Here is a 27,604-nt window from a genome sequence, read left to right as displayed (position 1 = left end):
AAATTAATATTTCATTCCATTTAAAAAAGATAGGGAGTGTTAGTCTCTTTGTTCTTGCCAAACTCTCCAATATAACTTTCACTTACTGAATTCACAATGAAAACAAGACTTTTCATACTGACTACTTCATTTGCAAACACTACAGTAATTAATTTAACTTGATGCCCTCTTAATTATTTTGCTGGTTTTTTTCATATTATCTTTAATTTAAAGTAAAATTTTCAAAAGCCCTTAAGTTCCACTTTCACACATGATTTGGCACTTAAGACTAAGTCACAGTCACATTTTCAAATGAGACAAGTACTTTTGAAAGTATTCTTCCCATATAGCCAAGTTATATTAAGAGTTACTAATGCATGTATAAACTTAAAAAACAACAAATAGTCTGATAGCACTTTAAAGACTAACAAAATATGTAGATGGTATTATGAGCTTTCGTGGGCACAGCCCACTTCTTCAGATGACCATATGTTATATAATGCTAGTACAGGTAGCATAGCTGCCTGGACTTATTGCTATAAAGACTGCATGCCACTTGGAGCAAAATAAAAATCACAGTTTAAAGTGCTTTTTTTCCACAAGAGATGTAAAATAAAAATTCCTGACAATGTGCTCTTTAAAAAGACCATGCCACTCTTCACCAGATTAGTGTTTGTTCTGCTTATTAAATTCATGTTTTTCTAACTATCTTTTACCAACCTAAATGTCCTGCAGTAGTTGGACAAAATATTCACTTTCTAGTATGTGTAATGTTGTAGTGCACTCTGAAACAATTGTCTTAATGTGGTGTTATTTCGACAATGGTAGAAATAAATACTATAGTGCTTGAAAATCACTTTCCACAACACTTCAAGGTCCTTCTGGAAACATAAAAGTAAGTAATAATCACAAATACCAAAAAATTCAGATATTTTAAGAATCAATGTGTACACCATAAACCTGGCCATTTCTTAAATTAGAAAGCAATGTAAAATACTTTCTATCATACCCACAAAGTGGAAGGCATCATCACATGTTCTTTCCTACTAAAACAGAGCATCCAAAATATTGTATAGACTTTCTTAAATTTAGCTTTGATCATGTTTATTCAATTTTATATAAGATATACTCAGTGGTACTAGAACACCTCGCTAACATAAGCTGACTTAGTTTAAAAATGTAAACACAAATGCTCACATACTTAAATGAAGCTATTTAAAGTAAAGACACAATAATTTGGTGACTTTAATATTGATAGGCATCCTGTTGGTTAATCTCCAAGATAAAATCTGCTTAAGTGAAGGCATGCTGGGAAATAGTCATAAGACAGCAGTTTAATAAAAGTTTGTTTTCTCCAAAGTATGGTGGAGTATTGACCCAACTAATGAAAATTCTCCTTAGAGTAGTAATTTGCGATGCTGTTTAGAGAAGTATACTCTTTTCACTTATTTCTGTCATTTATATTTGATTGATCAGTGCACACCGTTTAAAAAAATACATATTCTACAATTTAATATAATTTTAAACTAAACATTAAAATTAATATAGTAAATCTTTAAAATGATTAACTTTCTTAAAAAAAATGCCTTGCTGTAAAATTTTAGATCTTTCCATGTAGAATGTAAATGTGTATAAATATGAAATTACATTTTTATAGTAACACAAATTTCTGTTCATATTTCTTACTATAGATTTGAGTGTTAATGTTTTTTTTTTAATCTTTGCAATATTTTTCAAATCTGTTCATTTAAGAGAAAAAAAGCAAGCTTTGTCATCGTTCACAAAGTTAGTAGCTAATTTTGATTGAATCCAAAGGTTCAGAAAAGAGCAACTAAAATGATTGGGGTTTTGGAACGGGTCCCATATGAAGAGAGGCTAAAGAGACAGGGACTCTTCAGTTTAGAAAAGAGGAGACTGTGGGAGGATATGATAGAGGTATATAAAATCATGAGTGGTGTGGAGAGGGTGAATAAAAAAAGTTATTTATTTGTTCCCATAATATAAGAACTAGAGGACACCAAATGAGCTTATTGTGTAGCAGGTTTAAAACTAATAAAAGAAAATTCTTCACACAGTGCACATTCAACCTGTGGAACTCCTTTCCAGAGGAGGCTGTGAAGGCTAGGACTAAAAAAGAGCTAGATAAATTCATGGAGGTTAGGTCCATAAAAGGCTGTTAGCCAGGAGGTAAGGAATGGTGCCCCTGGCCTCTGTTTGTCAAAGGCTGGAGAAGATGGCAGGAGACAAATTGCTTGATCATTGTCTTCAGTCCACCCCCTCTGGGGCACCTGGTACTGGCCACTGTCAGCAGACAGGATACTGGACTAGATGGACCTTTGGTCTGACCCAGTATGGCCATTCTTATGTTTTTATGTTCAACTTTAAAACAGGCTTTGAAGTACAGGTTGAGCGCCTCTAGTCCAGAACGCTCTGATCCAGAAACATCTGTCGTCTGGAATGATTTTAGTTAGCCAGATGTCCACTTACAATTGGTGTGGCCAAGTTTCCTGCAGTCCCATAGAGTTTGTTTACAGCCACCAGTCATGGCTCTGTGTTGTGTACTGTTATTTAGCTCTAATTTACCCCTGCGTGTCTTCTAACAGCCCAGTAAGCAGTGGAAGCATTGGTAATGCTGCTAGACAATAATGACCTCCTGTGGTCTGTATAATTCTCTGGTTCGGATCCTGTCAGGTCCTGAGGGTGCTGCACTAGAGAGGTTCAACCTGTAAAGAATTAGAGATGAGAGACTTAGTAAAATAATTCCCTGAGTCATCCTCTCTTGCAATACTTGAAATGTTTGAGTAAGGAAATTAAGTTACAAGTACTTACATATCTATTAAACTGAGTTTAATGACGACCTAACAAATTTGGAATTTCAGATTCAGAGAAGATGGCACAATATTTAGAGGAGGAGCGTCATATGAGAGAAGAGAATTTAAGACTCCAAAGAAAACTACAGAGGGAGATGGAGCGAAGGGAAGCTCTATGCAGACAACTGTCAGAAAGTGAATCCAGCTTAGAAATGGATGATGAAAGGTTTGTGTTCAGTCATTATTATCTCTGTTCTCTGTATATAAATAATTACAGGTTGGACCTCCCTGGTCCAGCACCCTTGGGACCTGACCATCCCAATAAGAGAGTTTGCTGGACCAAGGGTAGTAAATCTTGCCCCTATGTTGCTGGTTTCCAGGTTCTCCCAGGGGGCTGCCAGCCTTCCGGCCAGGCTCCCCTCCTAGCTGCCAGCCATCGGGCTCCGCTGCCCCCAGACTGCTATTTGGGCTCCGGTCTCAGCTACCGCACACCCTGCTGGCTCACAGGATTGGCTCTGGTCTCAGCAGCCTCTGCCCCCAGGACTCTCTGGTCCAGGGGCTGTTTGGTTCAGAGGTTCTCTGGGCTGGCAACATGGACCAGCCCAGAGATTCTCTGGGCTGGTCCATGTTGCAGGATCATAGAGTTCTGGGCCAGAGAGGTTCAACCTGTATGACAATAACCACACCAGCTTTTTTATATGATATTTCTACCTATAAACACTGAAAGTCAGCTGAGATGAAACAATGCAAAGAATTTCAAAACAATATAATCAAACATTCTTCGTAGAAGTATAGTTTAATTCTTGCAGGGATGGTTTAGGTTTACTGTGAGCAAGAGAATAGTTATACTTAGAGGCTATGTCTAGACTACATGGCTCCGTCGACTGAGCCATGTTAAATAGTTTATTCGGCATAGGCAAAGAAGCAGGGATTTAAATAATCCCCACTTCATTAAAATAAACATGGCTGCCGCGCTGTGCCGACGATCAGCTGATCCGGCACAGCGGGGCAGTCTAGACGTGCCGCGGTTGACAAGGGAAGCCTTTGTTGACCGCTCTGGTATACCTTGTGAAACAAGGGAAAGGCTTCTAGACTGCCCCGCTCTGCCGGATCAGCTGATCGTCGGCACAGCACGGCGGCCATTTTTATTTTAATGAAGCAGGGATTATTTAAATCCCTGCTTCTTTGCCTATGCCGGGTAAACTATTTTACATGGCTCCGTTGATGGAGCCATGTAGTCTAGACATAGCCTAAGATTGGGAAGATTTAAATAAAATAAATATGTAAACTTGGCAAACTGATTAATTACATGGTAACTTTGTTCTGGACATAGTCATATAAAAACAAGACTTGCCTAAGTTGAACAGCCTTAACATATGCAAATTTTAATTTGTAAGATGCATAATGTTGCTAATTCTAGTGTTCTGCCAATTCCAGGAAGGCCATATATGCAACATTAGGTAGCAGAAGGTGTTATTACAAGGCCTCAGGTGTGGTATCAAAATTACAAGATCCTGGGTGGTAAAAAAAAGTTGCATGGACATTACAGATGGCAGGATTTTGAGTCTTTAATTTAAAGGGTGGGGAACCTTTTTTGGGTCAGAGGCCGCTGACCTACAGAAAAATCAGTCAGGGGCTGCACACAAGAGCGAAGCCAAAAAAAACCCAACCCCTCACTGATGATGGCCCCTGACTAAGGAGAGAGACACTCCCTACACTCCCCTTGCACACCAGAGCCTGGGGAGCCCAGGCTTTTAGATTTTGTGTGTTCTAGTCCCACAGTAGACACAGGTTCCCCAATGCTGTAGAGGAAGCCCTGAGCCTCGGGGGTTGGATCCAGGTAAGCTGGGGGCTGCATCTGGCCCCCAGGCCTGAGGATCCCCACCCCAGCTTTAATGGAAATAGATGATGTGTTTCTACAATTTTACATAATGACATGGTGGAACCTTAAATCTTAAGTTAAAATGTGTTCCTTCAAAGGCTAATTCTTTGGTTTCTTACTGGGCTGCATACTATGTCAGAATTGATATATTTTATTTCACTAGCTGTATAAGGGCATCTGAAATAGGGTAATTATAAACTGGACTTCTAACCCTGAAAGAAATTCTTCTTAGGGAGTTTGTGTTTTCCAGTATTAAAAATAACTATCCTGAATAGCTTTATCATAAAACAAAACATTAGATACTTTGTTTCTAAGACAAGGTTAGAAGATGAAGGCAACATTTACATTTTGTTAAAGATGGATTCAGCAAACGACATTTATCCCAACATTTATCCTTACTCGGGTATATCACCATTATGATCCAATGTGATTTTTGTGAAAGATAGCCTAAATTAGACACATGCTCTAATAATGTCTGTAGTTGCTTGCATCTGCTTCCATTATTCCTGTTTTATGGGTTAACATTTCAGTTTAAATAGAATTGTGGCGTGCCATTTCAACTTAGATGTGATTTTTATATGGAAGAGATTAAACTCTGAAGCACTTTTAGTTTGTCAAAATCCAAATTTAAATTAGCAGTTCTTTTGTTCAATGTTTGGCCAAAAAGCATATAATCTCAATCTCTCTCTTTCTCTCTAGATAGATATAGATATAGAAATAAAATCTTCCTGTGGGACAACAGAATGATATCATCATGTTACATCGTCCACAGACGGAGGGAGTAGGCATGGGCAAGTAAAGCCCAGTCCCCCCCTTCATCCTTGGAGCCAACTCCCATCCACTACTAGCCTTCTCCACCATTGGCACAGCTGAGGGGAGGGAGAGTAGGGGCTGGGCGGGTGTGGCCAGGAGCGAAAGAAAAAGGTCCTGAGTTGGTAAGGGTGGCAGGGGGAGCGAAAGGGCTGGGGTTGGTGCTGCCAGGAGTGGCGGGGGGGGGCAAGGGGAGAGCCAAGAAGTTGGTGAGCGTGGCGAGCAGGGGGTACAGCGCGCTAGTATTTCAAAATGAAATTTCTGTTTTTACTTAGCCCTCACTGAATTTAGTACTAGTAGTAACAAAAGTTGTTTGTTTGACAGTGTTTACGTTCTCTCATAAAGTTTTATTGCGACACTGATTAAGTTAATCAGATTGTTCTTTATCTTCTTCTGTTAGGTATTTTAATGAGATGTCTGCACAAGGATTAAGACCTCGCACTGTGTCCAGTCCTATCCCATACACACCTTCACCGAGTTCTAGCAGACCGATATCACCTGGTAAATATATAAGCGAGTTTCTGTTAAACATTTTGTATGCATAAAAATATGCCATAGTATTATATTTTCTTAAATAGCAAATTCAAGCTTATCTGGAAAAAAGTAAATCAAATGAAAGACTAATTTTCCTTTAAAACTTTTTTGAGGAAGACATACTTTTTTTACATATTTTGTTTAGAGAAAGTTTTGATATAATGCAGCATGTTTTTTTAGAATGTCCTCACTGCATTATAAGTGTCCGTTAAAGGTCACTTACTAGGTGGTTAGAATCTGAAATGGTATTTTTCTATAAGCGTGAGCATATAAATTCACTTATAGATTATGCATTTTATTATCTTTCTAGAGCAGTGGTTCTCAAACTGTGGTCTGTGGCCTACTAGTGGTCCATGGCATCCTTGTAGAAGGGAGCCCATGCTGGAGCTCTAGCCTCACTCCCCCCTGCGAGGTTGGAGCGCCAGTGCTGGCTTCCCTTATCAGATGTGGGGAGGAGGAGAGAGCCCTGAGCATCCCCACTGGATCCACCTTATGGGGAAGAAGCGGCTCCAAAAGCAGCTCTGTGCACTGCTACTCCCCCTCCTCCAGCTGGGGAAACAGCAGTGCACCTATGCACTGCCTGAATGCTTTCCCTGCTGCTCCCATTGGCTGGAATCCAGCCAATGGGAGCAGCAGGAGGCCGTGCCTAAGACACAATGCCTGCGAGCAGCACAGGGTGCAAAAGCAAGTAAGTGCCCTCCCAACCCCCTCATGCCCAGATGCCACATCCCCACCCTGCTTCTGACCACCTCCAGCCTGCTCCTGCACCTTTTCCCTTGGACATGCACCCTAATCCTAGCCTGCTCCTGCACTCTCCCTCTTGGCCAGACAACCTACTCCTAGTCTGCTACTGCACCCCATCTCCTGTCCCACCTCACACTCTCTCCCCCTGGTGTACCCAAGCTCCTACCCAGATTCTTGCACTCTTACCCCATCCCACTTTCTGTCACCCTTGTCCCGCACTGTGAACCTCTCATTTTTTTTCCCCACCTGAGAGCCTGGGGAAGGGGGGGGGTTCCACAAAATCCTCTAACCCCAAAACCCCAGAAGAGTAAATCCAGCCCATGGGGAAGCCCTGAACTTGAATCCTTCCTCCCTGTCCCTCACCCCATGGGGCTGGAGCACCAGAGGAATGAGGTTTCTCAGTTGGGGGCCACATCAGTAAAGGTTTGAGGGGGGTGGGGTTGGAGGGATTTTTTTGCTCCTCACATGTGTGCTCCCCGACTGATTTTTCTCTGGGTCAGTGGCCCCCTGATACAAAAACATTTCCCCACCCCTACTATACATAAAAAAACATTGAAACCTTTTGTGTTGGACATAAATTAATATTTGCTTTTATTTAAAATTGTTTGATAATTTAACATGAGAAAGTTAAAGCTCTTTGTCTGTTTAATAATTTAATACTTCCTTTCTTACGGGTTAAATTAAACTGTTCTCCCTAGCTACAGCACTGGCAAAATGGCTTGGGTGTAATTATGTAATAAATGGCAAGTTTCCATTAGCAACTGGTGGTCCACAGAAAGGTTTGCTTTTCAAAGTGCTTCATCTGTACTACTGGAAAGCTGGCTATGGACAAACGATTACTTTTCATGAAAGCAGAAGTGCATAAATCAACTTTAGCTGACCTTAAAATTGACAGAATGGGCATGATAGTGTAGATTCGTTGTTTAGAAAACCCGACCTAATGTGGGTGAGTTTGACCTAAACTCCAAGTGTTTAAGGCCTGAACTTCAGGAGCATTGAGCAACTGCAGTTCCCATTAATTCCGTTAGTGTGAGTGCAAAGCACTTCTGAAAATTAGACCCCTAGTATTTAGCTATAAGTAAAATTTCTTAAAAGCAACTTCTAAATTCAGAAAACAGGATCTTCGGGAAATTTTTTTAACTGACACTTAGCATATACATGGGAAGTCATGTTTAAAAGTACATTAGCAGTCTGTCAATAAGAAGGTAGTCACCTTAACGTGACTAATCCTCTCTGGACTAGGTGAAGAGTTATGTTTTAAATCTTGTTACTTAATATGTTCTCAAACACAGCGTGTATTTTTAATCTATATAAACCCCTAGCAAAATCATATTTACTGTTGCTTGCAATATTTAGGACTATTTGCAGTAGGAATGTTAATGTCCATTTTGCTTTAATAATTTTAGGTCTATCATATGCAAGTCACACAGTTGGTTTTACGCCACCAACTTCACTGACTAGAGCTGGAATGTCTTATTACAACTCCCCAGGCCTTCATGTGCAGCATATGGGACCGTCCCATGGAATTACAGTGAGTATTAATAACTAGTAAATTTTCTATTGCATTAAAATCTTACTTTTGTTTAAATGTTAATTAGTCTTGAACCCAAGTTTTTAAATGTAAACGTTTGATTTTGTTTCCTTGCTCTAAGATGACTGTTGCCTTCTTCATTCCTGATTACCTCTGTACCTTGAGAAATTGATTCTTAGTGGAAAATCTTTTCTTTCTGCAAGAGAGTGGAACATGTTATCCCCTTAAAGACAGTAATAGGTATCACTCTATGGATCTGTGGGCAAGGTGCGAGATGCGATGTTCTAATCTACCCTTTGTCCCAGGAAGTAAATACATTACTCTCATTTTTCTCCTAGTCTCCACCATACATGATGGATGAGTCCTCTGTGGTTGCTTCAAGCTCAGATTTTCTTCAAGATGACACACAATGCTACCACCATGTCACTGTAACAGGCAGCTAATTATTATTCCTTTTTTTGTTTTCCAGTGAGAATAGCAATATATTAAACTTTTGTTAGGACACTGTTCAGCATGTTTCAACTGGAATAATTTTTATTTCAGTTGAATTTAATGTATTTAGTCACGTTTCTTTCTAATACTCATTGAGTTTATAAAGCAAACAAAGCTTAAAAAATTAGCACTTCGTCAAGATACCTTGTGGCTGATATAACAATATTAGAAACAGGAAGCACAATTCAATATATTCTGAATAAGTGCAGCAATCTGCAGACAGTCTCCTGCAAGATGTTTCTTTGTGCCAGTATCCTCTGATATGAAACCTTGTTTCAGTAAATTTTTCTAGATGGGCACAACCCCTTTCTTTAAAAAAAAACAATGACAAATCTAGCTGGATTGTGATTACACTATGCTAAAATGTGAATTTCTCTAGGTTAATTGTTAATATTGCTTCCATGATCATTAAAGCCCACCACCATAGCGCGCACAGCTCTGATCTCATGGGTGGAAGCAGCATGGTCCAGCGGATAGGGTAACAGAATAAGGGTATGTCTACACTACCCTCCTAATTTGAATTAGGAGGGTAATGTAGGCATACCGCACTTGCAAATGAAGCCCGGGATTTGAATTTCCCGGGCTTCATTTGCATAAGCGGGGCGCCGCCATTTTTAAATCCCCGCTTGTTCGAACCCCGTGCAGCGCGGCTACACGGGGCACGAACTAGGTAGTTCGAACTAGGAAGCCTAGTTCGAACTACCGTTACTCCTCATTCCACGAGGAGTAACGGTAGTTCGAACTAGGAAGCCTAGTTTGAACTACCTAGTTCGTGCCCCGTGTAGCTGCGCTGCACGGGGTTCGAACGAGCGGGGATTTAAAAATGGCGGCGCCCCGCTTATGCAAATGAAGCCCGGGAAATTCAAATCCCGGGCTTCATTTGCAAGTGCGGTATGCCTACATTACCCTCCTAGTTCGAACTAGCAGGGTAGTGTAGACATACCCTAAGAGTTAACTTGGTTTTTCTTCCTAGTTCAGCAGCTGACTGAGCTAGTTGCATAACCTGTTGAGGCCTTTGGAAAAAATGGGGAATATTATCTACCATTCCGAGACACACTAATTAAAAGCAGTATTTAATTAGTTAACTAATAAATATTAGTTATCTTTATACCATAAGCTAATTGAAATCAAGCTCTGTCAGTACTTGGAGGGAAGACTTCCTAGACCTGTCGTGTCCTACCAGTTCTGAAGCAGGAGCCTCTGGTGTGGCTACTGCTATAGCAAACTAACCACATTCAATTGGTCAAATAGCCACATTGTTCAGGCTAACTAGCCAAATAGCCACATGGCTAATGGCTAACATGTTGGACACCCCATGGCTAGATAAAAAGCTGGACGCTGCAGGAAATGATGCTGATGAATAGGCACATGGCCCTCTGCCTTCTGTGTCAGCTCTGAACTAGCACTCTCCCATAGTATTAGGGGTTCACTCATGCTCGAGATACTTTCAAAGCAGAAGCCCAGATCAGTTAGTCATGATAAAGCCTGTGGCCTTTTCAATATAGTGCCAATTAGGGGTATAAAACTGTGGTTAAAAATGTAACCATGTAACCACTGAAAGTCTCAGCAGCTACATGGTTACATGCAGTATGTTACATAAGCTTTAAACTGCAGAGCCCACAGCAAATCCACCTCCCCGGGAGCCAGGCCAGGGCATAACCTGTGGAGGGGCGGGAGGGTTAGAGAGCTGCTTCAGTCCCTACTGGTTAACTGGAACCGGTAAGCCTCATGTCAATCTAATTTATTGTGGGCATTTATACTGCAAAGTAGGTGTAATCCCTAGTATCCTGGCCAGATTCCTCCTTAATAATCAAATTGTTATGCAGTATATCTGATGTAGAGTTTTCAAGTTTTTCCCAAAGGGTGGCTGTTTTGTCTGGGTTGGTTATCTCAGGGGAAAGGGGCATTTTGGAGATCTTAAGAATCTGAATGAATGTATGTTTGTTACTGTTACTATTTGTTTCCTAGGTGCTGCAATTTTGAAGACATTTTGGTTTGTCTTATATTTTTATATTGCTAATTTTACAATACTGCTTCCTCTACTCTCCCTCTCCCCCCCAGAAAAATCAGTATAGTAGACAACAAATATTGCTTTGAAGTGTCTTTTCACATCTTATTGCCCTTATATAAGTGCCAAAGACTATTACAAATCTGCAGTTTCTGTGCAGATAGTTCTGTTAGCTATTGTGTAGTGGTAGGAGCCCAAAGGGACATATTCACCATTTTTTATAATGCATGCCTTATAAAGAACAGTTTGATTTGTGCTTCCATTTTACTTCATTTTCAGATATGATCTTGTTACAGTCCTTTGGAATTTTTCTAGGCTAGTTTAGGTATGCACTTTTTAACTCCACATGCTGATAATATTTAAGTTATGCTCATTAGCACCTGCTGCTATGCTTTGATCAAGCATAAATAATAGATAATTGTATCTGTTCTTCTTCTTCCTATTCTTTTTTTTTTCTTTTTTTTTGGGGGGGGGAGAGGGGTACCCATTGCTAATAAGCGTTATCAGGACATCACTCATTTTTAAAGAGTTATTAAGGGAACAAGAGCAAACATTTTCCATGTGTCTGAAAGATAGAAAGTGTGCTAAGAGACCGTGCAGGCTTAACCAAGAGATCTTCAATTACCTGAAACTAAAGGAGTCGTACAAAAACTGGAAACTAGATCAAATTTTGAAGGATGAACATATATAAAAAACCCAACACAAGCATGCAGGGACAGAATTGGAAAGAAAGGCTTAAAATGAAGTCTGAAATGCCTTTTTTGTTTTGACTTTCACAAAAAGGTTAGCAGGTTAGCAGTGATCAGATGACTAACATAGAGTGTAAATGGGGTAAAATATGAGGCTGAAATGGGGAGGAAGGACAGGGAGGGAAACAAGGTAAGAATTAGACAAGTTAAATATCTTCTAACAGAGCTTGATGAAACACTTTCTGGAATACTCAAGGAACTGGCTGAATAGATTTTTCAACTATTAGCAATTATGTGTGAGAACTTGTAGAATGAGGAAAACCAATGGAATTATAGAATAGTTGGTTAACTTTGGTATCTGGGAAGCTAATGAGGTAATCAATCACTTTGTAAGCACCTAGAACCATAGTGTCCAACCAGTTCTAAAAATAACTAGCCACACTCAACTGGCCAAATATCTATATGTGGCTAGTTTGTTGGATGCCATGGGCGTAGAAGAAAATAAGATGATTTACAATCAGTGTGGCTTTATCAAGAACCAATCACTTCAAGATGTGATATGAAGATACTTGGCGATATCTCATCTCCTTGTCTCATACCTCTATTCGTTCTAAACCAACTTCCTAACTCTCCGCACATTCTCACCACTGCCTCCACATTATCGTTGATATCCTTCAACAACCGTATCAGTCTGCTATCCACTCCATAGACTCCAACACCGCACAAGTCACTTTCTGATCTATACTGTCAAATGCCTTCTGAAAATCGACAAAGCAATTTTAGGTGTTCTTGTTCTTTTGCCAAGCTTTCTTCAATATCAATCTTAGTGCCAATATATGCTGTATGGTACTTCTGTCTTTCCTGAATCCTGCTTGCTCATCCACTGGATGTTCTTCTGTCTGTGATCTCAGTCTCTCTATCAGTATCATCATCATCACCTTCCCTAGATGACTCGTTAAGGCATTCGTTCGGTAGTTCTTGTACTTGAACACGCTTCCTTTTGTGTGTATTGTGACTAGCACAGATCTTGTCCATTCTTTAGGTGCCTTCCCTTCTTTCCACGCTATATTACGTAGTCGATGTATTACCTGAATCATACTTTCTCTACTGCATTTGATTATCTCTCCCGTGATCTTATCATTCCCAGGGCTCTTGTTGTTCTTTAATCGTTTTACTGCTCTTTCTACTTCCTCCTTCAGAATATTGGTCTCACTGTCGAAGCTTGGCGTTGATATTGCTTTCAATTCTTCGATCAGTCTCTCAGACACTGTGCTTTGTACAGATTGGTACAATATCTCATCAATCGTTGCACAACCATCTCCTTGTTCATGAGCACCTTATCATTCTCGTCTTTGATCGCCATCTGCTTCGGCTGCCACTTCCTATTAGAGTAGAGATACGAGACAAGGAGATCCGATATTGTCAAGTATCTTCATCACACACCTAGAGAGAACAACGGACAAGATCAAGGAAGAAGTAGAAGGGATATTGGTGCACAGGATGAGAATTAACAACTTGAAGTTCATGGATGATATAGTTATCGAAGAAGATGAAGAGAAGTTAGCAAGAATGGTGCAGGTGCTAAATAAGGAAGGGAAGCAGTATGGACTGATTATGAATATCGATAAAACAAAGACAATGGTATTTGGAAATAAGGAAATAGAAAGGAAGATCAGTGTAGATGGGATTGAACTAGAGAATGTAGAGAAGTTCACGTATTTGGGGAGCAACATGACACATGATCTAGACTGTAAAAAGGAAATAGCAACTGGAATAGTGAAAGCAAGAGTGAGTTTGAAAGTGATGGATAAGATCTGGAAAAGTAAAGCAATTAGCTTACGAACAAAGCTGAGCATCTTGAAAACGTGTATTTAGCAGCATGTTGTACGGGTATGAGATTTGGGTGATAATGAAAGATTTGAAGAGAAGGATATTGGTGTTCGAGAGGAGTTGTTATAGAAAGATCCAGAAGGTCACCAATGAGGAATTATATAGGAAGATACAGCCAAAAGAGAACCTACTACAGAAGGTCATACAATGGAAGTTACAGCTATTCGGGCATATCTGCAGAATGAACGACGAGCAAAAAGTTAAGACCCTGGTATTTGGCATAATGGATGGTCCAAATAGGAGAGGCAGACCTCACAGATGATAGATGATATAGTACAGCGTTTCCCAAACTATGGGCCGTGGCCCGGTACTGGTCCGCAGGAAAAAAATACTGGGACTCAGCGTGGCTGCCAGGGTGTTCCAGACTCCCGGAGTGCCCATGCAGCGCCAGGTACCCCAAGCCCTGGCTGGGTGGACGATGCAGGCAGGTGAAACAGTGCAAATTTATTCATTTTTTCATTCTTTTTTTTATTCACATTTATAGTTTTGGGCTGCAAAAAACAGCACTGAAAAAAAAACCAGGTTCCAATTAAAGTAAAAAGTTTAGGAAACCCTGGTCTAGCCAGCTTTCTATCCATCTTACAGTCCATTCATATCCAATCCATATTCCCTTAACTTGCTGACAAGAATATTGTGGGTGACTGTATGAAAAGCTTTGCTAAAGCTGGCACTGTGGGCTTTGGGAGGACCAGAAACAACTTATTTGCATATTCATCATTTGCTTAATTAATATGCAAATATGCACATGAATGTTACTGGTCCTCCAAAAGCTCATGAATGTATTTACTGGTCCCCATGTCAAAAAGTTTGGGAACCCCTGATATAGTAGATTGGTTTGATGTGATTCATCATCAACCACCACCACCATGGGCTCAGCACCCATTTGTGTCTGATGCCTCCCTCACTATTTCCTTCCATCTTTCCCTGTCCAGTGCGGAGTGGCTTAGTTCCTGTAGACTAGCTTTGCACCAATCTAATATTCTTTGACAAGATAACAAGCATTGTGGATATGGGGGAAGCAGTGAATGTCATATATTTTCATGTTAAGACTTTTGACATTGTCTCACATGAACAAGCTTGAAAAAGATAACCTAGATAATCCTGTAATAAAGTGGATACACAACTGGCTGGAAAACTACTCAATGTGTTTATCGATGGCTCACAATCAAGCTGAAAGAGCATTTCAAATGGAGTCCAGTTCTGTTCATTGTCTTCATAAATGATACGCACTGTGTGTACTTATAAAGTTTCAGAGAATACCGAGCTGGGAGAGGTTGCAAATGCTTTGGAGGACAGAATTAAAGTTCAAAATGATCTTGACAAACTGGAGGCATGGTGTGAATTACATAGGATAAAATTCAGCTAGGACTAATGCAAAGTGCTACACTGAGAGAGTTCACAAATACACTTTGCACAAATACAGTTGAGAAATGTTTGCCTAGGCAGGAGTAGTGCAGACAAAGATCTGAGATTTGTAGTGGATCACAAGTTAAATATGGGCCAACAATGTAAAACTGCAAAAAAGCAGGATATATCATTTTGGGATATATTAGCAGAATTGTTGTAAGCAAATAATTCTTCCTCTCCACTCAGCACTCAGTTCTGGACACCACACTTCAGAAAAGATGTCGACCTGTTGGAGAAAGCACAGAGGAGAGCAACACAAATTATTAAGTCTAGAAAGATCTTTAGAGTAGAAAAAATGGGTTTGTTTAGTGTGGAGAAGAGAAGACTAAGTGGAACAGAAGTCTTCAGTTACATAAAGCATATTCTAAAGAGGAGCATGATAAATTGTCTTTTGCCACAGAGGAAAGAATAAGAAGTGATGGGCTTAAATTGCAGCAAGGGAGATGTAAGTTAGACATTAGGTAAAGCTTCCTAACATTCAGGGTAGTTAAGCACTGAAAACAAATTATCTTGGGAGGTTGTGACATCATCATCATCATCAGAGGTTTTTTAAGAACAGGATACACAGACATCCAACAGGGACGGTCTAGATAATGGTTGGTCCTGCCTCAGTGCAGAGTGCTGGACTAGGCCTACCTTCCCTTCTCGTCCTACATTCTGTTTCTATTTTATTTCTCCCCTGCGCACTTAGAGGAATGGGAATTTTCTCTATCTCAAAAACAGTGTTTTAATGATGAGTATGTAAGATGACTTCTTGATATCCGCTAAAGCTTCTTAAAAATGTATACATGTTCAATATGATTTTAATTTGTTCTGCAGAGGCCTTCACCACGAAGAAGTAACAGCCCTGACAAATTTAAACGTCCCACTCCTCCTCCTTCTCCAAACACGCAGACCCCAGTCCAACCACCTCCTCCACCTCCACCACCACCTGTGCAGCCTACAATCCAATCAACAGCATCGCAGTCAGCCACTTTTCAGCATTCAGTGCATCCTTCCTCTCAGCCTTAGTGCATGTGCTCAGCAGTCTAAATTCAGAGTTGGACTCGTAACATGGAGCGGTTTACTAAAAGCCAAAGGCTTACCTGGCATATTTGGATTTGACTTACTTGCACTGAGGTTATATAGGCTTCACTGTTAATTGTGTTGTAAACATTTGTCTAAAATTGCAGTCAGTGTTGTGGGTCTACAACACTAACTTAACAAAATTTTCCATCAGTGTTTACTTGAACTATATGTATGGCCATTATCTGGCTGGAACATTTGCTACTCTTTGGTAATATGGCATTATGTCATTTTGCTTGGCTCCAAAGCTTCGTTTCCAGGCTTTTAGGTTTATAAAATTAAAGGGATATCTTTTTATATTCTTTCCATGACAATTTGCATAAAATTACAGGTATGATGGGCTATACTATAAATTCCTAAAACGTTAGTGTTTACCAAGCTTATGGTAAATCAGCACTACATTTCAGTTATCTGAAGATACAGCTATTAGTGCAAAAGTGAGTCAGACATGTTAATCAGTGCCCAAGACTTGTATCGCCTAATAAATAAACTTATTATAGGTTCAGTATTCAACAGACATGACACACTCATACTTTCTCCTGTTTAAAAAAAAAAAAGAAAGAAAGAAGAAAACAAAACCTCAAATGTATGGTGCAGCCTGCAGTTAAATGTGGGGAATCTAACTTGTCTAAGTAATTGGAATGTAAAATTCATGACCTTAAGATTTGATTGTCTTGTTTATCATTTGCATTAACTTGTAAGCTCTCCATACTGTGTGTTCTGTCACAATGAACTTCTATAAATGTGGTCCTGCCAACAAGTTATTGGTGACTGATTACAGTGTGCTCTTTGATTTCTGATGCAGAAGGCAGTGTGATTGTAGAGAACAGCGATTTTTTTTCTTGTTGAAATATATTGTGATTTCCCCTAAAACAAAGTTTGAACAATTATTTTAAATGTTCAAAAGATTATTAGAGAATATGGTATAAGATGAATATTATAGGACTATATTGGCATAACAGCCAAAAATGTTGTATTGCTTGGTAGAAACAGAACAAAGTACAGAGAAGTAGCACAACATGGCACTAATGAATGCTTATTTAGCAACCTAAGCCGGTACAATGTATAAAGAAATGTATTCTGAATAATACATTCTTTCCATTCATTTAGCACAAATAAATTGTTTGGTTTCACTTTGCAGTGGAACAAAGTGTCACTTTTTTTCTTTGATAATCGCATCTTACCTAGTTTTATTTTTTTCTAGAAGTTCCTGTTGGCTAGGTTTATATATTTTAAGTGGTTTACCTCATATATTTGAATATGGGCCATGGAAAAAATGAGCGGAAAACATGTATTTGAGAATGTCTTGTTCTAATGAGAACAGAACATTATATAACGTATTTGTTTACAAACCCTTTTTTTACATGCCTGACATTTTATTGAGCATATTCTTACGAAGGAAAAATATAGAAATCTGGATATTTACTAACACTTATACATACTTCTTCATATTTGCCGTTCAACAACTATGTAAGAATTGCAGACTGAAAATGGTAATTGATAACATTCAACGTATCAAGTTAAAATAGCGTGTTTAAATGTTCACTATGGTCAAAGTACAAGTAGGATTTCTTCAGTATAGCTATGTAGTTTCAGATCTTAAAGGATTTAGAAAAATGTCTGTGTATATAGTGTATTACACTAGTTTATACCAACATAAGATCAAGTGCATTATTAAATTACGATAGGGTGTAAGTTTTCAGTAAAATGACACTGTAAAGGTTGTAGCAGGACTAAAAGCTTACCTATGTTTCCATCTGGAAATTTTCATCTTTGTTTCTTTTTCTAACCACCTGTTCAAACCCATCTCCTCCCTTCCAGTCATGAAACTCAGAAAGCTGCTTGTGTGCAAACTGTTGGCTGTAGAAGTTACTCATTGTTTTAAGTCTCAATTATAAACATTTTATTAAATAAATCTTTTGAAGCAATTGCAGGATTGTATTGGAAGAATTACAGGAAGTGAAAATTTACATTCCTGATGGGACTAGTGTTGCAATAGGTCAACCTGTAGATTTGATACTGTGTTTTTGTAAATATAACAAATAGAAATATATATATTCTTACAAATAAGATTCCTCTCATGTATATCACTGATTACTTAAAACATAGTGCCGGTCTTTCTGAACTACTTTGAGACTCTTGAACAAAAGGTGCTATATAAGTGCAAGCTTGTATTAGTGGTAATGTGAAAGCTAACTAATGACTGAGAGGGGTGTGGTAATATTGCTTTAAGATTTTCAGACAATAACCTAGCATCATTTAAATTTGAAGCTTGGTCTAAAACTGAAATTCTGCAATTTAAGGTTTGAGCATGGTTATATCACAGTGGTCACCAACCAGTAGATCGGGATCTACCGGTAGATCTTGGAGCCTCTGTCAGATGCTTCTGACTGGTTTGTCCAGGAAGCTATCAAGTGCTGGCACTTCAGTTGCTTCTCTACCTGCTGGAACTGGTTCTGGCCAGCCTTAAATGTGATACAAAGTACTCTGTGTGGATGTGCTATTGTGAAATAACATTGTAGTGTAGACACAAATACCCTTACACATAAATTTTATTAGTTGAGTAGTGAGTTCTAAAATGTGGAATCTGTCCTGTTGTGCGGAGTAATTATCCCTGTGACTTCTGTGCTTCTGGAAGTGGCTGGCATGTCCCTGAAAGTCAGAGCAGGGGCTCTCCACATGCTGTCCTTGCCTGCAGACACCATTGATCAGTAACAGAACTGTGAGGTTAGTGTCTGTAGTGCTGGCATGTATAGCAGCTTTCAGGAGTGGTGTAGGGCCAAGGCAGGAGTAAGCCTGCAGTAACTCTGCTGCTCCAGCTGACTAGCCATTCCCAGGGTGAGCCTCAAACCCACACTCCAGCCCTCCCCAAGCAAATGGCCTATCTCCAAGGCCACTCAAGAACCTACCTACTTAGGAGTGAGGTCCATCCCTGGGGCAGCCTGTGTTGACTGAACCTGATGCTCCCTGGGTGAGCAGGACTCTAACCCACCACCCTGTGCTTCCTAGGGAACTGCCCTATCTTCTATGCCACTCAAGAACCCACCCCACCTCTTTGCCTTCGGAGGGTCCTTTATCATGTGTTGGCTGGCTGGTCACTCCCAGGGCTGGTGGAGAAGGGACCAGAATTGAACCCACCACCCTGCCCACTCCAGAATCCACCCCACCTCCTTGCTTTCAGGGTGTTCGCTCCCACACCCCGAACCCCTTGGCCCAAGACCAGAACCTGCACCCCAACTCGCTACCCCAGCCTGGTGAAACTGAATGAGATTCAGGAAGGGGGATGGAGTGAGCAACGTGAGGCCTTGGAGTAGGGGTGGGACCTCAGAGAAGGGGAGGAAGGAAGCCAGGCAAGGGTATTTGTGTTTGAGGTAGATTTTACATTGCACGTAAATTGAAAAAGTGTTCTTGTGGTTAAAAAGGTTGGAGATCACTGTTATATCACATAGTGAATTCTCCTTCATTCCTGTTGGATTTGATACCAGTTGAAAGCAAAGAATTAACAAATGTATACTAAATGCTGAAAATGTAACAAGGCACAGAAGTGGCCTTAACTAGCCAATAATGTTGAACAAGCTTTCTCTTGAAGACTGAAATGTTAACTTTTATTTGTAGATTTTAGAATAAGAGAAGGAATTTGTACATCCTTCTAATAAGCATCAATTTTTTTAGTTTTGCTTGTGAATTACAGTCTTCCATGATTCTGCAGCTATGGATTTACCATGCTATTCCAGAATCTTCTGTGGACTAGAGACATTCACTTAAAAATAAGAGCCTTCTTGACACAAGTCCTTATATGCTTAGTTTCTTAATTTTATCTGGTGGGTGTGATCTTCATCAATTGTAATATTTGTCTGTCACATGCTGCATAGTCACTAGCCGAGTAGCATTGTGAAGCAGACAACTCAAGATGTGGCCATGTTTAGAGGGAATGGATTGTTCTCGGTCATAACATTCCTTGGACTGCATCCTGCCATAGGACATATGTTGAATCAGAAGGCCATAGAAGTATTTTTCAGTGACACTTAGGATGTGTTCACAATACATTCCTGAGGACCAAAAAAAAAGTCTGGTTTCATTCATGGAAATCGGACACTGTTTCAGACATGGCTAGCAACCTGGAAGTAATGTTTCAGAGATGCAAGAAAGACCTGTCTGTTACAATGTAGTCATGTTCAGAACTTTTAGTCTTTTCAAGACACATACATCTTTAGTTCAAAGACAAAACTTTGTAAAGGATGAGAGTCACCAAGTTCACAGACAGCTCCTTTGTGCTTGAATCACCCTGTTGTCAGCATCAAATCTGTATCTTGATTTCTTGCATAAGTTACAGCTGCAGTCTTCTTCAGAAGCTGTCTGTCAGCACAGCATGAAATAACCTGGAACATATTTCCATACCTACTAAAGAGGGCAAAGATTTCCTTTCCCTTTCCCCATACTCAGCTGTAGATATTTCTGCTGCACCTGTATAAAGTTAATTGATGAATCAGAAGAATGTGGACAGGTCTTAGAACTTTCAGATCCTGATTCTTCCTGTACTGCTTCACCCTTTGAGGATTCTTCCTGTTGTTTTGCAGTATAGAAAACCATTTCTTTTGACCTTTGAGTCTTGAGGACAATTGACCAAGGAAAAAATGGTGGTCCCCCTGAAGATTTAGGTCAGGTCTCTTAAACTTTGAAAAGTCTACTTCCAAAACTTGCAAAGTCACCGGAGATGGCTCTGGTTCATGGGGACAAAAATGGATTGTAAATGTAAGGTTATATATCTAATGGGAAGAGCTATTAACTGCTGTTTGGACAGGACAAAATCATTTTGAAAGATGAACAAACTATGACCTGATATAAAAAGGTTTTTCTCTCCAGCTCAAGGGCTGAGACACACAACACCCAGCCCGATTATAAAATAGCTGATGTTACTGCTTTTGAATGTCTCATATCAGTAGTCTGCCCATCTGAAGGGCTTCCAGTTCTTGATGCACTTGTTTTTGGCTGGGCAAGACAGTACTTCAGTCACTGTTCAACTAGGGGTGTATCTACACAGCCCCCTTATCTTGAAATAAGCTACTCAATTTGCGCTACACAAACTGTGTAGTTTATTTCAAAATAGCTTATTTCAAAATTTCCTTATTTTGCTGGAATGCTGGAATAGTGCGCCCATTATTTTGAAATAACGGGTGTGTTTAAAGATGCAGAATTGCTATTTTGGGATACTTCTGGTATCTCAAAATAGCCCTGCTATCTAGACGTAGACTAGGAGGGCTAGTCAGCACACTGCTCTAGTTAGTCTCTACATGGAAGCAATGTTAGGGTATGTCTCCACTACAGCATTAATTCAAGTTAACTTAATTCGAAATAGTTAATTTGAATTAAGCTAATTCAAAATAATGCATCTATACACAAAAACTATTTCGAAATAGCGTTTTGCTATTTTGAAATAGTGCATCCACACTGAGTGGACCCTGAACCGAAGTTAAGGCTGGCCGGAACCAATGCCAGCAGGGCATCAGGTTAGGACTTAGTGTGTGGGGCTGAGCTCCGTGCTTAAAGGGACCCAACCCCCATCCCCAAACAGACAGTTCTCAGGGTTCCCCGCTTGCTTGTCTACCTCAGTGAGGGACAGCAAAACAGTCCTGTCTTGGAGTGCCCTGAGTGACCGCACTCGGGACACCACAGCACTTGGCCACATGGAGCCAGAGCTGTCCCTGGGCATGCTGGTGTATCTCATGGGGTCGTTGCCATCAGCCCTGCTGTACTTGCTGCAGGCTGCCATCCGGGGAGTCCATCGGGATCCAGGAGGCCCTGCGGGAGAGCGTCCACCCTGAGGAGCCTTCAGAACCTCCCTGGTCCTCCCCACCGGGGGCTCATGCCCCATTCTTCCCTCTTCCTCCCTCACATCCTTCCACTTACCCCTTTCTAGCCCCCCTTCCTGATGTCAAAAGACACGTATGCTCAAAAATAGAAACTAGCTTTATTGAACAAAACTGGGGGGGGGGGGAATGAACCTCTGGGGAGACTGGGAAAAGGAAGTGGGAGAGGGGAAGATAGAAGGGTGGAAGAGGGGAGGGGGAAACCTGGGAGGAGGAAGCTGGAAGGGGGAAGCAAGGGGAAGAAGGGAGAGGAGAAGCTCAGGGCCCAAGGTTGGGGGCTCTCCAGACCAACTTGAGTTTCATGCCAACCTGCTCCTGGGTTCACATGTGGCCTTTGGTGGCCAGGCTGGCAGCTATCCTGCCATAGACGGCCACGTTCCTCCGTCTAGTGCAGAGATCATGGATGTTGGGGGCATCCTCCCCAAACCTGAATAAGGTCCATGATCTCCAACCTGGACCAGGAAGGCTTCCGCCTTCTCTGGGCTCTAGCAGTCTCCTGGGAGCTGGCAGACTGCTCCTGGGGAGCGGTGGAGGGCTGGCTGCCAGTGACTTGCTGGCTCATGTTTTGGAGCCATTGGGTCAGGGGACCCGGTGGCCACTGCTGGTTCTGGGCTGTCAGGCTTGGAGCTGGCACAGGCACTGTGGCCAAGGTCTACCACTTTAAAGGCTCCGGCAGTGGGGGAGAGGAGAGTAAGTTTTCCTGGTTGTGCCCAGAGTGGCCACCAGGGCTCCCTGGGAAGGGCTGGAGGTCCCCTATTTCAAATTACGTGTCTACACAGCACTTAATTTGAAATAGCTATTTTGAATTTGGTGTTACTCCTCGTAGAGTGAGGCTTACCAAATTTGAATTAAGCACTCGAATTGCATGTATATACGCTATTAAAGTTAATTCAAAATAATGACTGTTATTTCAAATTAACTTTGCACTGTAGACATACCCGTAGAGAAGTTGGAGAGAGGCTACTTACACTAATTTGTGGTCTGAATGTATTGTCTTTATCTAGATCTTCGCTCTTTGCTTTGTAATCTCAGTCCAAATAAGTTTCTAAAGGTAGTGAGGAAGGGGTAGATGTTTAGAAGACTTGGAAAACTGTTGGGCTTGAGACTTATGCATATCTCTTCCCTCACTGCTAACTTGCTCTGAGAGGGGCTAGGCACAAGACTCCTAGAACATGGCTCTGTGGAAGCAAAACTCTTCAAGCAAAAGTTGCAGCTAAATAATGCCTCCCTCTGACTGTTCAGATCCATGTATTTTTTATATACATGTGACATTTACATCCATGCCTTTAACAGTGGGATCTCTGATAACAAAAGACGCTGCCCTTACGCCCCTTATTTTTTTTTAGAGCTTTTTCACATGAGCATGGCCTACCTAGGAGCAAGCAAGCTGTCTTGTCATTGTTGAAATAGACAAATATATATGCTAGTATCGAAAACTGAACTATCCAGAGCTGTGAAGTCTGTGACTGTCTTCATTATGGTAACTTCCACAGAGAATAGAATCCAAGCTTTCAGGCCACCTGATGTCGGAGATCCCTGTGTTGAATTACCCTTGTGTCTCCCTGACCCCAGCTGAGGGACACTATTCAAATGTGATCTAGTCTTCTTAGAAATCCTTGGATAGATGAAGGTTTGTTAAACTAAGTGCGCATTTGCTGTGTGTAGACTATATCCCTTTTCCGTAAAAGGGATGCAAATTAGACACATCGCAATTGCAGATGAAGCGGGGATTTAAATCCCCTCCGCTTTCTTTTGTATAAACATGGCTGCCGCTTTTTTCCAGCTCGGGGCTTTGCCGGAAAAAAGCGCCTGTCTAGATGGGGATCTTTTAGAAAATAAAGCCTTTTCCGAAAGATCCCTTATTCCTTTTTTTTAAGAGGAATAAGGGATCTTTCGGAAAAGGCTTTATTTTCTGAAAGATTCCCGTCTAGACTGGTGCTTTTTTCCGGCAAAGCCCCGAGCCGGAAAAAAGCGGCAGCCATGTTTATGCAAATGAAGCGGGGGGATTTAAATCCCCGCTTCATTTGCAATTGCGATGTGTCTAATTTGCATCCCTATGGAAAAGGGATGCAGTCTAGACACAGCCAGGCAGTGCCTGATGTTATTCTGACTTGGACTGGACATTGCTAATCAGTAATGGAAAGATACAGATCTTACACACTTCGGGGAAGGCCTTAACAGTTCACTTTCGCCTCTTTCCAATATTATTACCTGTATCACTACTTTGTGTCTGTTTTCTTAGGGCATGGTGGGTGTGGCTATATAATGTGTATAATCAAGTTCATATGCACCTTCCTTCTGTCTTGAAATAAACATGCCTTGTTTTGGTCTCCTGATATTAGAAATGTCCCCTCAGCCCCCTTTTCATCTTTGTCCATGAGGAGAGGGAAGACAAGAATTAGAAAACCAACAGCGAGACTGCCCTTGCTGACCTTGTTGTCCATCTTGCTGTTCCAGTTCTAGTGGGGACTTTAGTATTTCCATTCAGGAGTCAGATTTGGAGGGAAGTAGAAGATAACCATTGAGTTCCATCAATGAAATAAATTGTGTGCATGAGATGCCACTTGCAATAGATTGTGTCGATGCTGAAAATGTAATCACATACCCACTTTAGGGTTGGTTCCCCCCAGTAGGGTTCAGCCACATTCATGAGGTGTGTTGCCCCATTGGAGTTGGCGTCTGTTTGGGGGTAAGGGCAAGCAGTGGTACTCTCCTCAGCCTGATTGATTTGTGGTACTGCATGGTCATTCGCAATAGTCTCTGCAAAGTCTCCTTATATGATTATCTTTCTCTTTTCTAATATGTTGACCATGAAAGTACTTTTCAATGCCTGCATTAAAACTCACTGAAATGAATAGAACGTACCTCTCGGCTGCTTCAGGATTTGCAAATAGGTGATGTCATATCACATAAACCATAGCAACCAGAGACTTACTTTTAAATAATGAACGCTTACATTCTGGAGGACAAAGAGGTCCTCACCTGGCATATTTTGCTAGGGTTTCTTTAGCTATTCTCCAAATACTGATTGTATGTTTACGTAGGAGGTTTACAACACCTTCTGCTATTCAAAATAAGGCAGTTTCCGTGTTTTCTTTGTAGCATCAAAGGTCCTTGCATCTAGCCATTACTATTCACCTTTCAAACCCTTTTTCTTACAATCACGTATGAAGAGTTATTTGATTGTAAACATTTTTTGTAAGATTGAGCCTTTTTTTCCACAACCGTATTGCATATATTCCCCTTCTTGAATGATTCCTTAAAATATGCTAAGCTATCCATTCAAGTTGGTATTTAGCTGTGACACTGAGTACCTTTCCCAGACCTGAATGAACTCTATCTAGCTGAAAAGCGTGTGTGTCTCTCCAACAGAAGTTGTTCCCATAACAGAGATTACTTCACTTGCCTTGTCTTTCTGTTGGACAGTTCTGTAACATGATTTTTACCAATCTGAGTTGATCCGTTATCAAATCATTTTTATTGTGCATATATTTGAAACTGAGTTTTTTGTTTGCTCTAGTGTTCTCCTTTTCAGGCTGTGATGATTGGTCACATAAATCACATGACATTATTTCTATTCCCTTCATAAGTGTTCTGAGTGTATTACAACTGGAACAGATATCTGAGGAAGTATCTCAGTGTAGGAGCATCATCAGGAGACCAGAGAAAATAAGCAAGAGTAGGAAATGTTAAAATTCTGTAAATCTCTTCCTGCCTACTATTGAATAAGACCACATTCTGTGTGAGTGCACATGTAGAGTCCTGGTTTTTAAATAACTTCCCTTATGCAGGGAGAATGAGACACTTTGCATTTCGGTGAACACATTCCCACACTAAGATACTTAGTTGTCTGAATGCAAGGCTGCCAGCTAGGACAGTGGTGGGCAATCATTTTTAACCAGGGGTCACTTTAGAAATTTTTGAAGTGGCCCCAAGGCAATGGAAGGGACGGGGCCTCAGGTAGAAGGGGTGGGGCCAGGACACTTATGTGCTTCCCCACCCACAGACCCTGATTGGCCTGGGGGCAGGGGAGCAAGCGAAGTCTTTGCCCCTGCCTCCCCTAGATGGAACCATCAGCTGTTCTGAACAGCTGGCAGTTTTCTCTAGGTGCCTGTGCCCCTCGCAATGGGAGGAGACTTTGCGTGCTCCCCCCTCTTCCCCCAAGTCAATTGGGGCCTGAGGGAGGGAGAGATGCAAAGTCTGTTGCTCCCTGCCCCTGTCCTGCAAAGGATCACCATTCTTAGAGTCAACTGCCGGCTGTTGCTAAGCAGCAGCTGGCGGTTGACTTTAACTGCTGTGCCCCTTGTAGGGCAGGAGGAGACTCTCCTCTTGCCTCAGGCCAATCATGACTTAGGGGTGGGGGGAGGGTGGGCTTGAAGTCTCCTTCTGCCCTCCCCGGTACACGTAACCTGGCGGTGGGAGAGCAGCAGGGCCGCCGCAGGCTGGATCAACCTGCTTGGCAGGCTGGATCCAGACTGTGGAGGCCCTTTTGCCCACCCCTGAGCTAGGACTTTTTGGAAGACAGCTCTGTTTTCTATTTCCTATATAATGTATCGTTTCATATATTGGTCACGTGTTTAGATTTAGGACCAAATTTTTAAATGTATTTTGCACATGCAGATGTCTAGTGGGATTTTCAAAAGTACTGCAAGGCCTAACTTCCCCTTGAAATCAGTGCTTTAGTCTCCATTTCATTCTGTGGTTCCTCCACTACTGGGTGCAGTTCTTAATGACAATTCTGTGTCTTCAGTGTTCTTTCTGAAGGTAACAGTCACTGTGTCGTGCTGTATTAGTGCCGTGCTCTGGCTTGGGTGGTCAATGAACGTTTTTATTCTTGTCTCATGTATGCTCATAGTCCATGTATTTGTCAAGAGTCCAGTTGGCTCATCGTGTCATTTTTCTGCAAGTACTTGCCTGTCCACGCCAGCGAGTGCTCACAGCAAGAGCCAGAGCTAGTGACAAACATTCCTGGGCAGTGTGTGTGTGTGGGGGGGGGGGGGTGAGGGCTCAGCTCTGGGAGCCCTGGAAGGAGCGTGGCTGGGAGCCGCTAATCCTCAGTGGCACCCAGTCGGCACAACACCTCCCACAAGCAGCCATCAGCGTTTCCTAGATTGGACTGTGCAGGATTCTGGCACGATTTCAAGGGACCGGGGCTCCAGCCATCACTGTTGCCATGGTAGCAACCCAGAGCCCCAGGCCCTTTTAAATTACCAGTCCCCAGGGCAATTACCGTCTTTGCCCCTCCTGGCCGTGGCAGCGGCCCTGGCAAGAGCAGTTTCCCGCTGAGAGTCTCGTTCGTCCCTGATATATGCCATCCTGTGGTCAAATGCAGTGGTGACCGGAGCATTTTCCAACCCTGTTTTCAAACTGCGTGTTGCTCCTGTGATCTCCAGCCCTCATTGGCACAATTGCTTGTTCATACATAGGTACCCTTTGCAACCAAATACCTCACCCTCGTCAGTGGCCCTGGTACCCATGATGGCTGCAGATTATCTGCCAATAGGACCACATACTGGTCCTCTGCTGTATGCAGAGGCTGTTCCACTGAGCTTGTGTCCCTGTGCTGTTTGCCACCTGCCCACTCCAGATGACTTGCCCATGTTGTGGTCATGGAACATGCAAAATCTCTCTAAGCAAGATCTCTTCAACTATATAGACTGGTTTCCTTCTGCTCTTCTGCATGGTGAGCGATTAAATTGTTTTTTTGTCCTGGTCTTGTCTTCTTAATACCCTCACTTTGAAACAAAGTCTATGTGCCTTCAAGGCAGGTGAATGAGAAGTTCTGCTGCACGTTTGCTTTCACATGTTTGCTCTGACATTTGTCTGAACAACCTCGTCCTGAATGTTTTCAGGAAGCAAAGAGATGGCGTGTCCAATCAAATTGAGTCAGCTTTGC

General features: G+C 41.5%; 1 protein-coding gene across 5 annotated transcripts in view; it reads left to right on the top strand.

Moving 5' to 3' along the window:
- The window catches only part of CCDC6 (coiled-coil domain containing 6), an 87,777-nt gene extending 70,798 nt beyond the window's left edge, over positions 1-16,979 (top strand). For 2 of the 5 annotated variants that reach the window (XM_075934861.1, XM_025184529.2), the window contains exons 6-10: positions 2,859-3,015; positions 5,882-5,982; positions 8,166-8,290; positions 8,629-8,718; positions 15,596-16,979. In XM_075934861.1, coding sequence (XP_075790976.1) covers positions 2,859-3,015; positions 5,882-5,982; positions 8,166-8,290; positions 8,629-8,718; positions 15,596-15,787 — 665 coding nt within the window. In that variant the 3' untranslated portion in view covers positions 15,788-16,979. Of the gene's footprint in view, positions 1-2,858; positions 3,016-5,881; positions 5,983-8,165; positions 8,291-8,628; positions 8,726-10,750; positions 10,776-15,595 lie in introns of all 5 variants that reach the window. The other 3 variants (XM_075934864.1, XM_075934863.1, XM_075934862.1) reach the window with 3 other exon arrangements.
- The last annotated feature ends 10,625 nt before the right edge of the window (positions 16,980-27,604 follow it).

This window comes from Pelodiscus sinensis, chromosome 8, assembly GCF_049634645.1.
Source record: "Pelodiscus sinensis isolate JC-2024 chromosome 8, ASM4963464v1, whole genome shotgun sequence".
NCBI lineage: Eukaryota > Metazoa > Chordata > Testudines > Trionychidae > Pelodiscus > Pelodiscus sinensis.
The sequence above is the reverse complement of the archived record's forward strand: the minus strand, read 5'-3'. Positions and strand labels throughout refer to the sequence as shown.